Source organism: Lagopus muta, chromosome 8, assembly GCF_023343835.1.
Source record: "Lagopus muta isolate bLagMut1 chromosome 8, bLagMut1 primary, whole genome shotgun sequence".
In the NCBI taxonomy this organism is placed as follows: Eukaryota; Metazoa; Chordata; class Aves; order Galliformes; family Phasianidae; genus Lagopus; species Lagopus muta.
The window spans coordinates 7,460,146-7,478,333 of NC_064440.1; the positions used below are offsets into that span (position 1 = coordinate 7,460,146).

An 18,188-nucleotide genomic window follows, 5' to 3' on the forward strand; every position below is an offset into this window, starting at 1 on the left:
TGAGAGAGCTGAAATGATGTACAATTTATCTTACTATACATAAGTAAGCATTTTGGGAACTTAGAGTAGTATTTTATTTTTTTAAGGTCAAATCAACGTTTTGCTCAAAAATAACAGAATCTGCAGTATTGTCAGAGTAGGGAAAATGGGCATATAAAGACCTTAGCATTGATACTGTTAAATATTCTGAATGCAGGGGGTGTTATATATGCTCTACTCAGCTCCACAAATACAACATATGCTTACTTAGGAGATAAAAATTCAGTGTGTAGCAGAAGGAAGAGCTAACAAGATACCATGACGTGTAAACAGAAGGATTAGGTATAAATCATTAAAGATAATGCTACTCTGCTGTAAAGCTCAGTTAAGACTATAAGTGGGGCATTGTGTCCCATGCTGGACTTGGAGGCTAAAAAAAACCCAACCCAAACAGGTTGTTTTGATCCCTGGAAGGTAGGAAGAATCCTAACACTTATTTGAGGATTAGAACATTTGTCTTGTGAGAGGTGATTTGAAAAACTCTTCATGCTTAGCCTCATAAGATATCAAGTGTGAGAAGAGCTGGTTATGATGAGTAAATGCTTGCAAGCTCCCACTGAGCTGTGGGAGGAGTGCATCAACACACTGCTTCACTGTGTCATGGGTGTCTGTGTTGGCCTTGTCTCTCCTTAATTTATGGTGTGCATTAAAAAGGAGTTTGTCTTCAATGCAGCAAAGATGCACCTTATTAATACTAAATGAAGTGGCTGCAGCAGGAACACTTAAAAGGCTTGAAAACAATTGTTGTTCATTTCAGACAGCTTTCAACCAGACCTCCGACTGAGCTATTTGGGTGAACAAACACTGATAACTGAACTGTAATGATCTCCATTTGCTGTGAGGGGGTCACATTTTCATTTGAAAGGCATTACATACTGTCTTTCCAAAGCATGTTTTGTTAGTTAAAAAATGTGCTGTAGGACATTGGGTCAGCATAAGGATGACAAGATTGTTCCTTGCTTGCTGTGATTCAAGACACTCTTGGCTATGGGTCTGTCATCAGTGGTGCTACTACCAGCCATCTATAAAGATGAAACCAAACTCTAACCAAAAGAAAGCTTCTCTCCACAGAGAATGTACTTGGGGATGCTGATATATTGGAAGAAAAGTTCACAGAACAAAGAGATGCTGCATAGTCTGTAATAATCCTGCTGAGTAATGATAAAAATGCTTACAAGACCGGAGTGGGCAGTTATCTGGTTGGTTGCTTACTAAGTGAACAGGGGACATAGCACACAGCTTTTGGCAACTGCTATTCTTCTAAGTAGCCTAGAGCAGTTAGGTGAAGTGCATAGCTGCTGTGTATGAATATTCATTGGAAACTTCGTCTTTTGATAGCAAAATAGGACATCTGCTTTAATACTATCTCTGATATTGCATGTGTGTGGCAGTACGCTTTTGAATCACTACTATTTATGATTTATTCAACCTACAGCATAAGAAAAGCAGGATTTGGCAGAGTTTCCTTCTCATTTCTCAATCACAGAAATGATTTTAGGAGCTTTGTTAGTTTTGAAATTAATACTGGCTGTGTCTGTCAGGAAATTCTTGTAATGCTTTGAAATCAGTTTTCTTGTGGAATAGAGGTGTGTAAAGGAGGACCTGTGCCACTACATTGCCAGAATAGTAAATAGTCAAGCACTTCACAGTTCACCTGTCATGTCTCTAAGGTGTTAGTGGTGGTTTGTTTTTTTCCTGAAGCTGTACTGAAGAAAAATGAAACTTTTCTTTCTAATGAATAAAGATAGAGCAGTGCAGTGTCATCAATTTCAGCAGCACCTCTGAATGTGTTCTAGTTCTTTAATTCCAATGTTTTGCAAAGTACACAGAATATATTGTTTTAATAACCGTGTAAAATGATCCTGTTATGTTTATTTTAGATGAGTTTGCAAATTCTTCTGAAACCAGATTGTCTTTGGAAGATCTCTTCAGAAAGGAGTTCATAGTTCATAATCCAGAAGCCAAATGGATTAATGGTAAGTGTATAACTTCTCATATAATTGGAACCTATGTAATTGCTTTGACTATTAAGTAATGTCATTGCCCAGTCATGGAAAAAGAACCAGTTAAAATCTTAACTTTTGCAATTCTCCATTGTCCTGCTTTTCCTTGTAGTTCTGAATCACATCTGTTTCATTAACTTTAGAAGTGGTTTTCTAATTTCAAATCTCTACCATGTAGGAACTCTGTAAAATTTCCTCTTTGTGCCACTGGTTCAGTTGGATGCACTGATGAAGAATTGTTAAGAACTGGTTCTTGTTGATGGATTCACAATGACGATCAATTAACTGTATATTATTATATTAATATATTCTCAAATTTGGGAATTTGAGTACTGAATCATCTGCTTTGTATCTGGAATTATTCTTAAATATTTTAAAGTATTTTTGAAATGCTTGGGCAGTTCTTAGCAATTTTCTAATGTCTACAAACCACGTTTAAGTTTCTACTTTGGGTATCTACATAGAACTTATAAATAATTAAAGAATACCACATTTTTAATGAAAGAAAGCAAATGAGTAGTATTAGTAACACAAAATATGTTATCTATGTTATTCTTGAACTCTATTCTATGGCCTGTGTTAAGGAAAAGAAAGAAGAAACTTCTTTTGTAAAGTTTTCCAAGTGTGGTAAAAAGATGTTGAATTTGATGGTAAACATTTGAATACATTTCTTTTGTGGCATTCAGAATCCACCTGGAGAAACTCATGGCGGAAAATAATTCTGCTTGTGTTGTTCAAAGTAACGGAGGGTGTAAGCATTCTGATAGTGATACAGTTGTACAGTTACAAACTTGCTATTTATTGAATGTATTAGACAACTTGGTAAAACACTCACTGTCTTATTAGCAGTACTGGCTTTCTAGAGGTGTTTTTCTCAGCCAGGGTGAGAACTTGTTAGCAGTGAAGTGTTTGTATGTACTTATTTGCCAAAGAAAAACAAAAAAAAAAAAACAAAAAAAACCAAAAAAAAAAAACCAACCCAACAACCAAGTCTTGTGTTTTTTAGAGGGGGAAAAAGAAAGGGAAAAATGGGAGTTTTTATGATTGCTATGATGCCTATATGTGTGTGGAGAATGAAATACGTAACTTAATAATCAGCATTCATTAGTCTAGGGCTACAGGGGGACCATTGGGCCCTTTCCTTTGGTATTAGGAGGGTAAGTACTGCTTCTGAGCTTTGCACAGAAACATTTTGGTGGAAAATAAGTAGCTACTTATTACTACTTTATGCACCTCTTGGGATGCAATAATTTGTATCTATCTCCAAGTTTTATCATCTTGACCTCTTAGGAAAGGTCAAGAAGAGAGATTGAAATAATAGTTTCTGCTGTAAGCATTTTCTGCAGTCTAGAAGATAATTTGCAGTAAAATGTCCAATCTTGACTTTAGGATTCCAAGTGCTGTATGAATCTTAGGTAAGGTCTTGTGTTTAACTGCTGCGATTCAGTAAAATTTTACCTTCTGATTTATGAATTTGTTCAGCGTTCTCTTCCCAATACTTCCTTGCTTTTAAATTCTTCCCCTACAAATACCATCCCTGTGTAGTTACCTCTAAAATAATCTAGTCTTAAATAAGAAAAGGTCCTATATATGTTTGTACAGTCCATTTCCTTTTCTGCCTGAAACCGAGTCCCCTTGCCACCAGTAAATAATAATCCAAACGATTAAAGCTGCAGTGAAATGCTGTTCTTTTGTCTGAGAAAATCAGATGTTGCCAAGGGGAAAAGAAAAAATCCTCAACAGGAGTTTTAAAAGTGTGTTACCATTGATCAACTGTCATTTTAAGGTACACCTTTCCTTTATCATTTCTTCACAAAAATACCATCCTCTAACACCTTTTTTTCTTACCTACTTGGTTCTAGGCTTGAGAATGTCTGTAGTATCTACATCCCTCTGTTTCTTTCTTGCTTTATGGATGATGGCTAATATTTTACTTGAAAATAATCACTCGGTAATTTGGTATGCTTTTTTTTTCTTCAGTTATAAATTGATCCCTAGTGATATTTAAAATGACCTTACAGAGAGTGTACAGAACCACCAGTTCTCTGTAAATTGAAGCACTTGATTTCAGAAAGCATTCCTGTTCCTTCATGTGGTTTTGGAGAAGATGAATGAGAGACCATCTTCACTTAACATTAATGATCTTAAGGTTTCCTAGTGGGAAGTGAGAACTTAATGCTGCCAGTGCACAATGAAAGTACTTAAATCTGACAGCATGCAGTAGCATGGTAGTAACTGCTACTGCTTCCTTTACTTCAGTCTGAGTACAACATTGTAATGGAGGTTAAAAATTTCAGAGTGGTTGAGTTGAAGGAAGTACTGAGTTAATCTTTCCGTATGGATTCTGTTGCCAAAAAGCTTGTTGTGAGACTGACCTGTCTATCATATTACTTCTGTTTTGCAACAGGAGCCAGTCTTTGCCTTAGGTCAGGCATAGAATCTTGTTTCATATTGGCAGTTCTTCGAGGAGCCCACCTCCTCTGCGCTAGTACAGTATGTTTAATGGAAGGTAATGATTTGTGATGTTGTCATTGATACAGCTAGTTTACAGCTAATACAGCTGTGTCACTGCTCTGTTATTTCTTCATAAACTGGTGTATGAATCATAGCTTATGTGCCACCACTGGCAGTCGGCAGCTGAATCTTTGAATCAAACTGAAGGGTATGTTCAGTGTATTTTTTTCATTTCTTTTAAGAATCAACTTGGAAATATTTATGCTGCTTTGTGAAAAATTCTGAGGGCTTGAAAGGTTTGCAGTCTAATCCCTAGATCTTTGCTAATTTCTTTTTACCATCAGGGACCCTGGCTGTTGGTGATAACAAAATTTTGGAACTTTGCTTGTATTTGTTCTGCTAACATGGGAGTTTGATGTTTAGATAATCTTTGCCAACCTGTTCTGTACGTGGGAGCATGCTGGCTGCTAGTTTGTATTCCTTCAGATGGCCATGTTGTCAGTGCATCAAGACATTTTTCGTGTATCTAAATTAAAAGTGTTGGAGAAGAGCCTGAAGCCTGAGTGACAGCCTGCAGCAGGTGCTGCCCTGGGATCCTGTGTTGTGCTAAAGCTCATCAAAGCACCTGAGTGTGTGCAGATGTGCTTTACAGAGCAGAGAAGGATTTGGGCATCTGTTTAAAATAAAACTTCTGTATGGTGCTTTGCTGAAATGGTGAAACGATAAAAAGAAAATTTCTTTCTGCCTTGCTTGCCTCTGGTGGGGCTGGCTGTTCCTGCATTGAGTAACACTTGCAGCAGAGTCCTGCAGGGAGAAGTTAAGAACAAAGGGGATGTGTAAGGCCGTTCACATTTCTGGAAATTGATGCAATTCCATTCCATTTCTGCAGAGAAATGCACTGCTTTTTTTTTCAGTGCTGCTGAAGGAGGGTAGATATTGGGACTGGTTGTCTGGTAGGCGCTAGCATGGAGGGAATAGCTAGGAAAGGTTTTCAGTGATGTTTTGTGGAGGGGACTAAATGTCCAGAGGGGAACAGGAGATGATAGCAGGGATTCTCTTCCCCTTTAGGACCCTTTTCTTTTATCTTAAAATGTCTCATCTCGCATGAAGCAGCTGCCTCTATCTTTGGCACCAGGGGAAAGAAGAGAGAAAACATGGAAATGGTGGAGAGTCAGAAGCAATAGGAGAAGGAAGACTCTGATGTTTCTGGCAGGGCTAAATTGCTTTAAAAATTTCAATGTGTTTCCTTGAAAATGGTAATAAACGATTTTACCCCAAGTCAGAATTATTTTCTCCCTGCCTTGAGAACTGTAACAATATAAGACTTATTTTGTTTTTCTCTTTTTTCCATTATTTCCAAATTTCCTGTATTACCTTCAGCAGAGACATGGCTTTTATTTTCTGAGCAACGTTTACTAGCTTTGATGTTGTCATCTTTATTCCATCTCACGCATCAATTTTATCAGCATGTAGGGGGAAGGAATGGCTGATGCCCATCCTTGAAAACATCAGTGGAACCAAGGGACTGCTTTTTAGAGCAACTCTTGCTCCTCATTTACATCTTATTTTGCAAACACTTACAGGGTTTGCCAATGTAGTATCTGTGCTTTTTTTATTGCAGTTTTTATTTTAAGGATGGAAGCATGTTTTACAGCTGTACAGTCTCTTCATTGCAAAGATCTGTAGACTACATGCTAAAGCCAGCATGGCAAGACATTACCTGACTGAAGAACGATTCTTGCTGTTAGGCTTCCTTAAAGAGCAAGTGGGACAGTAGTTTCCCATACGTTTATTTGTGGCTTAGCACCTTATGCCAGCTGTGCACTGTCTTTATCACCTAGAGAGTAAAGTGTGTAGTTAGTGGTGTTTTTCTGGACCTAATGCTCTTTTTTTCCTTGAGTCTCTGATGGCTCTAGTCTATCCTGAAAAACTGAATGAAAATCGAGTCTGGGAAACTCAGCATGAAGACCATTGAAATTGCTTTAAAAATTATGGATGATAAAAATGAAAGTGGTTTGGGAAGCAAAGCACACCAAGATTCCATAGTACAACCTGTGCCAGCTTCACATGGGAAGCTGTAATTTAAACCATTTGACATTTTTAAGGGAGTTTTTCTCGTGCACGATGTGAATGTGAACTTCATCAGAGCTGAGCATGGAATGTTTGCCTGTGGGTATGCATCAAGTGTAAGGAGTCAGTCCATCACTGAACAAGAAGAAAATTCTGCTCCAGAAAGTTGCTGCTGAGTTAGAGCTGAAAAGCAGACAAATATATTACAGTTACATAGCTATACATGTTGGTATTACTCTTGTAATTTATAATGGGTGTCATTAAGAGGGAAGTCTTTTTATTTTTATTTTTTTTAATTTATTTTTCTCCCACATGAGAGTCAGAAGCAGCCAGACTTGGAAGGCAGCCTTTGTGTACATGAGCGTTTTCAGTCTGTGCTTGGCATTCAGATGTTTGGAGTGTGATATGATGCCCTAGTGCTTTGGCAGGGACTTGGGAAGAAGTGAGAGAGGTATGTACATACAGTGGTACTCTTGCCAACTCTGGATATAGCTTTCATTATTTATCTTTTAGGAGCTGGAAGCCGGGCCAGGGAGTTGTTTTGTTGCCTGTGGTTCACTGTGAAGGGTTTATTTCTGAAAGGCGGGTGCAGGCTGGTTGGACTTGGATTCCCCATATCGTTCCCCAGTTAGAGCCCCAATATTTGGAAGCTTTTATCTGAAACTGTTCTTTCATAAAGCAGTCGCATTGGTGTGAATTATACTCACAGTTTTTGTCAAATCGTAAGACAGGGTTTTGGAAAAGACCTAGAGAATGTGGAAAGGTAGATGGAGTATCTCTGTATTGAATGAACTTTTTCTCAGAAACTACCGAATAAGGGAATAAAGGTTTTTATCAGCACCATTCCACTAAAATAAAGTGTTTAAAAAAAAAAACAAAAAACTGTTCATAAAAGGGATTGAGTTAGCAGCATGATGAATTTCTCTTGTTAGCAAATTGAACTGAGGAGTTTGAGACTGTGCAGTCAGGCTGAAAGCTTCCCTTCAGGTCAGTAGTAGCTGGTAAGTGCTTGCTAGGCCTGAGGTTGTGGCGGCAACTCTCTGTGGTCCCCTTCTCAAACAATGACCAATCTTAGTTGAGAAAGAGATTAATTTTATTTTTTTAGTTGAAGCTTAGGTGCTTTTCTCTGCATCTCGCTTTTTATGAGATAATTTTATTTGTAAATATTATTGGTGAAGAATGCATGTAAAGCAGATGATAAGGTATATAAAGGTATATACTATAACCTTAATGCAAACAGAAAATAGAAACAGATTATTTTACACAGCATTGCAAGTAGGACTGCAAGGCATAGAACTAGAACCTGGACAGTCTCATGTGGATGTAACACACCCTTACAAAAGAATTTGTCTTAAAGATTATCAGAAAACAGATGGCCTTTTTTGTGAATAGTTCTTAGTGTGGGAAAAAAAAAATTTCTTCAATGGTGCAGAGATGCTGTTGTGCTTTAGATTCAAAGACTCAACTTGTGTACTAATTTTCCTTAATTACATGTGGCTTTGTAGCCAAAGCTGGCAGCAGAGATCTTCCCTGTGGGAGAGGGACAGAGGACTGTTCTTTTCCTCCTCTTATCCTCTGCCCTAAGGTTGAGAAGTTGCATGTTGTATTGCTCAGAAAGTTTTGTTCTCATTCTAATTGTTGTATTACAACTGGTGACGTTCTTTCCTGTTAAATTACTATTCTTCTGTATGTGCAGTCTATGTAGTATTAGTGACTTCTTAAACTGAATTTCCCTTCCCAACCACGCTATTTGGATCTGCTGCATGTACTGTCCTTCTTTCTGTTCCTGTGTTACTGATGTCTCTAAGGCACCATGTGATTTGTTTGCTTAAAAGTGGATCTTGGTGCTCAGATAAACTATGCTAAGCCACACTGCTACATCGATATTGGTGTCAGTGTTAGTGATTGTTAATAAGCATTAAATAGTGATGTGTATTCAAAGCCATTAACTTGTGCCACTTTTGTGTTTTGTAAGTGACAACTTGACAACTTAGTACACCTCATTAGAAATCTCCCTTCTCTCACAGATGTTCTTTGTTCACAAATACAGCATTGTATTAGGTATGGCCTCTATGCTGTCTTGTACTTCTCTTCTTTGCTTGTTTGATACCACTGACAACAGCATTTTTTCTTTTTTTTGGAGGTGGGAGAGAAGGAGCACTGTTTTCCAATCTTTTTTTTTTTCTTCACTTGGCATGTTGCAGAGTATTTTGAATTTATCTTCCTGAAATCTTTATTTCTTGGAACAACTTGCAGTTGTATCATTGTAAGACGTAAACTGATTCTGTGCTCAGTGAAATCTGATGGAACAGGATTCACAGTTGTAAATTGGGGTGTAAGTGTGGAAAAACAAAATTAGACATTCCAATTAGTTGAACAACAGACGAGTTTCTGCCACCTTTATCCAAAAATACAGTTACTCCTTACAAACCTTCTTAAGATTTATGTTCCTATTGACTTTTGATTTGTTTCACAGCTCAAAACATTAAAGACTTAACAAAGAGGTCATTATATTTACTTAGAAAATACTTGGGCAGAATATATATGTCATGTCAGAAGAAGTTAGCAGAATGATTTACCTTTTCCAAGCAATCCTTATAGATAACACCCTAATTTTCAGAGGTTTAAGTATTGTAATCTTATATGTAAATCCTAGGAAAGCAGACCAGACACTTATTAAATCTGAGTTCCTACTTATTTGTTGAAGTAAAAGTCTTCTGAGCATAGTAAACATACTAATGTTACTATTCCAGTTACCATAGCAATGCCTGTTTCACAGTAATACATTTTTGACTGAGAAAACAGCCCTGAATATGAATGAGCGCAAATTGAATGTGCTATGTCAATACTCATAGGTTATTGTTCTCTGTGACAAATGCTTTTACCATATGGGGAAAGACTCTAAATAGTGGATTGCAAGTAATGGAATGAAAGCAAATGCTTTCATCTTCTGTGTAAGAGTTCTGAGTTTCCTCCAGCGTGCCCATCTGCTTTCTATAATATCAGGATTTCAGAGATGTGTATGCTCATGTTTCAGCATGTTTATTTACATACATATGAAGTGTCACTTTGTTCTGTTTTCCTCATGTTCCTTAGCAGAACAGTACTGGATTACCAACTGGAGCTGTAGTCATTTCCTCTTGAGTTGGGATTGTAGTGAACAGTTAACTTTCGCTTTGAAAGCTGCTGTTTACATGTGCAGCTAATTTTTCTGTGTGAGTTTCTAAGTGAGCCTTCTTGTAAGCTCACTGAAGTCTGCATTAATCTGTTTATCAGCAATTGGAACCTCCATGAAGGAGCGCTGTGTGAGAAGGGAGGTACCTTCTGCCATAGGTACAGCACAGCACTGTTGGCTGATGCTGTGTTGTTCCCATTCACCTTGAGAGAATCTTTCTTCCTTCAGTTTTCTTCTCTGATTAGACAGTCCTCTAACAAGTCCTCTACACTCACTTGTGTTTTGCAGCAGATTAATAACTTTACAGTGTTAAAAGTCATCCTTAGAGAACAAAATTTTTCATATCTAATCCTTAATTTTTGTTGTTGGTTCTGTTCTTCTTGAATTAAGAGGCAGCAGTGCTTTTTGTACCATTCTGTATTGTTCAAATGCTTATTTAATGATAAAAATGACTTTTTAAGCATAGATTTATCTACACAGATATGTTTATTGAATGTTTCCTTTTTTCTTTGCTGTCTTTGGATTCCACTGTGTATTCCTTGATTTTTACATTCTGGATCAAATGGCAGATTTCAGAGATGCTCATTTAAATTTGCCACTCATTCATCTGTTACCTGCTCTGTTTTGCTTTCTGTGCCATGGGTGCTTCTCCTTAAATATCTGAACAGATCCCCCATCTCCGATGTTGTGAGGTGATTCAGACATACAGCTTCCAGGCTAAGTTTGTTCTTGTGAATATCTTGTTAGTACATGAATAATTTAGTGTGATGCAAAAAGATGGACTTCTGGCTGTAGTATGTTTGGGACAAGATTGCTTTGAGGAGCTGTTCAGTGCATCAGTGCTGGTGTTGATCAAGTTTGCCTGACAAATGTTTGTACTTGAAAGTCAAATATTGTAGGTATATCTGTGACCCAAAGGATGGGAGCAGGAGGAGGCAGTGTATGGCTTTGAGGAATTTGGAAAGTAACATGGAAAAAGGAGTATGGAAGTAGGAAAAAGGAGAAATGAAGGGAGACTGTCAAGTGGAGATTACAGAAGCTTGTTTTAGTACTGCACTAGTTTTTGCAGGGTGCAAGAGTTTCCCACTGCAGACATCTCTCTTTGTGTACAGCTTCAGGCAGTTTATTGGAAGACATGAACAGTGAGAATTTTCGTTTAATCATAGTGTTCTTGATTTTTGAGAGATGAGTGCTGGCCCTTGCAACAAGCAGGAGACATAAGGTTAGTGGTATGGGCACCGATACGATGTGTCATTCATGTGTCCAGCCCCAAAACTGGACAGAAGCCTACTAATGCTCCAATCCCCCTGACACAGTGCCCTAGGAACATCTAGTGATGTGACCTGCCAGGCGTTCTATCTAGCCAAAAGTTGAGCTTTGTAGCTATGTATTTATTTGTAGCTGTGTGAAATGTAATAAGAAAAAAAATGCTGCAAACTTTAAATGATGACTTTTTTGATGCTCTGATTTAATCATGTTTTTAATTTACTCTTGCAAAAATTGAATGTGACCTGCGTATTTTCTGTAAGAGATTGTCTGATTGAGATGAACCAGAAGCAACTGATATCTTTGTTTATCCATTATGACAAAGTTTCTAGGCAGTTTGTGTGAGACACTTGCCAACTGGTAATCAGCGTAGCAGCTGTGTGTCTCTTTGCAAAATCAGTAAGCTTAAAATGATTTTGATCCATTACTAGGACTGTGGAAACCTATAGCCTTTCTAGTGAGACAATCACATTTTAAGCATTTTGAGGGGAAAAAAATGACTACGAATTACCTAAAACATTATACTGTAAGAAAGAAGTACTTAAAATGTACTGGAAGACTAGATTTACATTATATATAGGCCTCCCATATTGAGAGGGCTTCAATTTCAATCCGGTTTGAGCTGATGTTTTCCATGATACCTTTTGCAAGTAAAGCCCTCAATAATGAAGTCACTTGTGAATTTTAAGTCTTTTTATCCATTGTTGAGAGTTTCCTTGAGCACAAAGACTGTTCTAAATGACAGGTCAAGTCAAGTTCAGTCAAAACTACTAGGAAGCCTAAAGTTTGCTGCAGATCTGTGAATTACAAGTTGAAAGTAAAAGTGGAAAGTACTTAAAACTGTCAGTGAAAGCCAGAGTCTTTGTTGTAAGTAATAGTGAAGCAAAGATCAAGCATCTGAGTTTTACTGCAAGGCAGATGCTTGCAGTAATAGTCATGTCAAAAGTAATATAGTAATTGAACTCAACTAGCTTCTAGGGTAAGAAGGCAGCTTCTTATGTTCTTAGGCCTGGAGTGTGATGTGAATCTTGTCTGTAGAAATGGGCTTGTTAATTCTTTGTTGTTCTTTTGGATATTTCTGTCTTTGTTACTGAGAACTTGGCTGCCATGGCTCATCGATCACTACCGAGTGGTCAGATGATGATGACAACTTTTCAAGTGCAGTGGGCACGAGTTGGCTTTGGAGTGACAGTGACGGTTGACTGAGGATATTTTGTCAAAAGACTTATTTGACTTTTTCTAAGTCTTCAAGTCTGGTATTAAGGCATACTTCTGTGGAAGCTTTGTGAATAAGGTAAAAAAAAAAAAAACAACTTTGCTTCAGCTCTCTTACATTCTGGGAGAAAGTATCTGTGTTGAAATCCTCTTCTTTTGTTTAATCATTTCATTTTTACATAACTTATTGTAATGTTTTTTATATTACTTATTCACACTCTTTTACTAATGCCAAAATACTCTATTTTAACATTATCAGTGAACATTTCAACATTCTAAAGCAAATATTTTAGCATATTCAATTTGAAATTCTGAGAAATCTTCTCATTAAAAAAAAAAAAAAAAAAAAAAAACCCAGAAGATTTCCAGTGTATTGTAATACAAAATGAATTGCAGACTTCAGTGTTTTGTTTTCTGGTCAACAGTCAATTAAAAGTTACAGCTTCTGTTATGAGTTGCTTCAAAGGGAGAAGCTAGTTCTTTGCTTGTTGGATTACTGCAAATGTAACAAAATTTACTTAAGTTAGGAGTTTTTATTTCTTTTCCACTTTCTTACCAGCATTGTGTCTTATCTTCCTGGAGTCAAGGACTCACTGTTCTAACAAGTTAGTTCTTTCTTTTTTTAGTCATTTAGAATGATCATCTAAAATGTTACATAAATGTTCCTCTATTTTAATACTGTGCTCCCTTTTCCAGCTATTTCTTGAGCTCCTGTGAAGGTAAATTGTGTTGAAAATAACTTGCCTACAAATCTGCGTGTTTTTTTTTCTTTTTTTAAGACCTTAATTAATCTATATGTGTTATGATAATGGAAATAACACATAATCACAAATAATAGCAATGGTTCTACTGTATTATTCTGGTATACATTATAAAGTTAAATTACACTTCTGTCTTCTTAGCTATTGTCAGAGTACTGGGAAAAAGAAAGCTAAAAATGCAAGAGCTGAGTTTTTCCTACTGTGGGGACCATTTCCTTCCCCCTCCCTTTGGTAAACAGTATATGGAAGTAGAAGACAGTATGCCTTATGCCTTTCTTTAAGGAGTAAGTGCTTTCTATCCCATGACCATCCTGAGTACTGCTATAGATTAAAGAATACACTGAATTAACATCATATTATATCACTTATTCTGTTTCTTATTGGGAAAATAAAACTGGGTGTTAAATAATTTACCTTCTTTCATTCTTTTATGTGACTGCTTGGAGGTGTTTATTTTTTGGGGGCACTAAGTGATGCTAATTAAGACTTTGTGGAATATCATTTGTTTTTTCTTTGTGAAAGACTTTATGCCAGTCTCTATTTGGGAGTTTATTAACTGATGATGTTTAAACAAATATGAAGACCTGAGGGCTGAGGAAAATCATTCAGTCATCTGGAGAATGGAAAAAACTGATGCTGAGAAAAATGGGCACTGACTTGGATAGCACCAGCAAATGCACAGTGCTGAGCGTGGAAGCTCTGGTTTGTTGTGGCAAAGGAGATCAGTTGCATGCCTTGTCAGAGAGCTTTGTATTTTTTCATAGATGGTGCTGAAATATGATGCAGGCTGTGGTTTTCTGGGAGGTGTTTTGTCTTAGCAAACAAACATTGTCAGAAAAAAAGATGGACATCTCTAAGTCCTCTTATGTTTTCCTAGAAGGGTTGATCATGGTTTCCCTCCTCCCCACTCTCCAATGATAAAGCTTACTGCTGTATCAAAATATTTAATGAATAATTGGGGAAAAAAATAACAATCATGAACATGTTTTTCATTTTTGAAATGCCATCAGTTCACCGTCTTAATACAGACATGTTCTGTGTAGAATACAAATAACCTATGAATACAAAAACAGTTTGCTGATGGAGAAAAATCTTGGTGATTCCTTGGGAGAGCATTAAATAACGGACAAGAATCATCAGAATATATCTTCACCTGAACAGCAAATAGAAGTTATTTCAATAATGTTTATTTTTAAGCATTTACAATGACAACCTTTAATTATAAGGGTAATTATTTTTATTGCATTTCACAATGTATGTGTTTAACATAACGGCAAACGGATCTCCTGCGTTCAGATCTCCTAATGAAGGAAAAATCTTTTCTAAGTGCCTAATTTGAATTTAAATGAATACAAACCTTTGTACTCAGCCCATACAGTGCGAGTTATAACTTCAGAAAAATTGAGCTTTGTGAAGCTGATTAGTCATACAGATAGAAATATATTCCCCCATTGAGCATGTCCAGCTTCCATTAGTGTTAATGGGGCTTATTCATTTACTCTTTGAAGAGTCTACACTCCAATTAATTATTAAAACTTTAAAGAAAATGTGAGATGTTACTGAAGGTAGAGAATCTTTGATGTTAAAACATTATTATTTTTATTATTATTATTTTCCCTTCTGGCTTTCTGTTCTGTTTTTTGTGAATGCTTTGGCACTGACTGACATGTTATCATGAAATCTTGTAAATACTATTATTGCGTTTAGCTGAAATTGCCTTGTGATACAGCAGTGGTTCTTCATCTCGTATCTGGCTCTTCCTGAGATATCTAGTCTGCTTCCTGTCAGTCCTTTTTTCCTGTTTGCCTTTAGCTGGCAGCTGAATACCTGTTCCACCCTAGTTAACAATTACAAGGTTAACCACAGATTAGATTTTATTGGCCTAAAGTTGAGATAGACATATGAGCTCTGATCCTTGTACCGTTCCTACATGTTTGCAATGTGAACCAATGAGCTTCAGAATACAAACTGTTCTTCTATGCAGAGTTTCAAATCTGATTGCAAACAGGAAACTGCATAGGAAAATAAGACTGAACATCTTCGAGGCAAGCAAGGATAAGTTGCTGACAGTTGCTTCTCACACTGAAAGTGTTGAAGTATGTCCATATGGATACAAATGGCAGTTAAGCAGGATATGTAACCGATAGAAGATCAGCACAAAGTAAAAGGAGTTGAATCAGATTGATCGAAGAGCCCTAATTTCCCAAAAGTAAATTATAAATATTAGCCTCTACTTCTTACTTTTGGAGCTGTCTAGGCATCTGGCAGGTGCACTGCTAAGGGAAACATCCCTGTGAACTGCAGAGATTATTTGAAGATGGAGATATAAAAAAAACTTGCATTCAAACTTCGAATCATGGATCTCATGTGTAAGCAATATTGATAGAGATGTAACAACATTTTTTCTGTTTATTCTTTTTTACTCACAGTATAAAACTGCCAGCTCAACTTCATCAGTAGCTTGGCTCAGAAGTCTTCTGTGCTCTTTGAGAGACACTGCTGATGGCAAATGCATCTCCTTGAAATAGGGAACGTGTTTATGGTATCTGTGAAGCAGAAGAGCAAAGGCTGAGTCCAGTATATAGAAGGACACAAAGTATGTGTGAAGAGACAGACAAAGGAGCAGACTTTCTTCTGCAGTATTGGAAATAAGACAAAAACCTTTGCTGGATAAGACATAATTTTAAGTCAAGCCAAACCAAACCCAGAGCTCTAAAGGGTTAGAGTACTAGAGCGAATTGGAGGGTGGGGGGAAGAAGTTGCTTGTTTTCCCTCTGGATTTCCTTCGAGTGGAGAATGCACATTATCATTTACCTTCCTCCAGATTCCGTTTCTGTTGAACAGAAGGACAGGGTGTATGGATCCAAACTATCCAGAGGTTGTCAAGATTCAGCTTGTTTGACAGCTAGAAAAGAACATTGTTGGTGACTCCAGTGATCTGCAAGGAACAGAGGGAAAGCCTCTGAAAGCCTCAGTGAAAAAGTTCACAACTACTTCATACTTTTTTGCTCCACATACTTCAAGAAAGTTGCCTGTCACACAGGGGAGGGTGCCTTGATGTGTAGTTCTCTCCACAGACTTTGTGACCTTTTAATACACAGCAGCAGGCAGCTGGATGACGAGGTCACCAAATAAAGACTTGGAAATGAGGATTACAAAACTGTGCCAGACTGCAAACTCAGTCTCTTTTTCAAGGGCAGAATCTTCAGTCTGTTGCAATGGCTTGCAAGGAGCTATCAGGCCAATTTCCGTGATGATTTTTGTGTAACACAAAAAATGAAAACGTGGCACTCTGATATGAATCAGCTTTTTCCTACTGTGTTGATGGATACTGTTTCCTTTTGTCTCTGGTTCACTATTATCTAAGATAAAAATTCTCTGCATTTATGGAGCTTTCTTTTATACTTGCATACTGAGTTTTGTGAGATAAATGTTTTCTTTGTGGCTTTTGCTCCACTGCAGAACTGATGATGAAAGTCCTGACAGATCCTCCACCACAGCAGTGTGAATATGCTGGTAAGGTAGTTAAGTTAGTAAACATGTAATTATGATAGTGCCAAAAGAGCAAGTCACTATGGAGATTTAGATTTCCTTCCATAATGCAAACAAAAAATGATCTCAAAATGTAAGTTCAGTCGTTTCATCTATTTTAATGGGCAATTAATCAAGACACTGAAGACAATGCTGATGGGGGTGAAAGCTGTCATTTGGGTCTGTAATTGGTTTTCTAAGAAACTGAGAGATCTAATTGCTACAAAGAAGGATGTTAAAATAAAATTAAACCCATGATATGAAATGACAAAGGAAAAAAAACCTGAGAGCTAAAAGATGATGTTTTGTCTTATTTGAACACAGCTGTGAAATGGAAGAAGCCTGTCTGAATGGCATGGGTTGTGCTGAAATGGATGAGCTGTCAGACCTAAGTGCACATCTCTGGCTTTGTATTTAGTTATGTTACATCAATTGCACTAACGGTGTATCATTTACAATTGGAATGAACTGCCTAAGCTTATCTGCTTACCTGTATTGAGACTGGTTTATTAATAAACATACATATTGCAGTCAAAAATATTTATTTTGATTTTGTATCAGAAACAAAGACTGCTTGACAGCTACCTACAGTTATGTTTAGTTAAAACTGTAATGTCAGCAGAAGTTATGTATTTTTTCTTTTACAAAATAAGCTGCTATATCTGAGTATGGGGATAAGCCAGCCTTTTCTTCACGCTCTGTCTGGCACAGTTTTGTAATTCTCACTTCCAAGTCTTTCTTGGTGACCACCTCATTCAGCTGCTGTGTTTTAAAAGGCCATGAAGAGTAGGCAGGTAGCTGTACCTCCAGGCATCATCTCCTGTGTTACTGGCAACTTTCTTCCACATACTTCAAGAAAGCGTGCTGTACCTGTCTCTTTAAAGAACTCGAGTGCTATAATGCATATTTCCATTACAAAAAATAATTGTGCCTGGAACAAAATTTATCATGGAATCATAGAATAGAATCATAAGGATGCTCAGGTTGGAAAAGACCTTAAAGATTGAGTCCAATCACAACCTAACCATGCTACCATAACTGACAGTCCTCTGGTAAATCATATCCCTGATCACCACATCCAAATGGTTATTAAACCCATCCATGGGTGGTGACTCAAACACTTCCCTGGGAAGCCTATTCCAGTGCTTAATAACCCTTTCTGTAAAGAAGTGTTTCCTAATATCCAACCCAAATTTAGCCTGGTGCAACTTGAGGCCATTTCCCCTCATACTGTCATCAGTGAGAAGAGACCAGCCCCACTCTCGCTGTAAGCACCTTTCCGATATTGGAAGAGAGAAATAACATCTCCCCTTGGCCCTTCTTTTCCTCAGCCCAAGTTCCTTCGCTCTCTCCTCGTAGGGCACATACTCCACACCCTTGACAATCCTTGTTGCCCTTCTTTGGATCTGCTCCTGTCTCAAATGTCCTTTCTGTACAGAGATGGCCAAATTTGAATATGAACTGGTTGTTAACTAGAGCTGCTTCCTTTGAGTAGGTTTTTATTACTTATTTATTTTCCTGGAACTGCAGAAATACTGACTTTAAGAAGATTATTCAGTGTCTAGATAATACATTTTGCTCCTTTAGAGACTTGGATGCTTTTGTTAATGAAAGGCAGAATCATTGTCCCTGCTCTAATGTGAGTAAATTAAGGCATTGCACTGACAAAATGGG

The 18,188-nt window shown here is 37.3% G+C and overlaps 1 protein-coding gene across 8 annotated transcripts in view; it reads left to right on the forward strand.

Annotated features, from left to right (window-relative positions):
- Positions 1 to 18,188, forward strand: part of DPP10 (dipeptidyl peptidase like 10) — a 355,631-nt gene that overhangs the window by 209,107 nt on the left and 128,336 nt on the right. For all 8 annotated transcript variants that reach the window (XR_007378432.1, XR_007378431.1, XM_048952390.1 and 5 more), the window contains exon 3: positions 1,920 to 2,015. Coding sequence is in view for 6 of the 8 variants with exons in the window: in XM_048952390.1 (XP_048808347.1) it covers positions 1,920 to 2,015 (96 nt within the window). In the remaining 2 variants the exon portion in view is untranslated. The remainder of the gene's footprint in view (positions 1 to 1,919; positions 2,016 to 18,188) is intronic.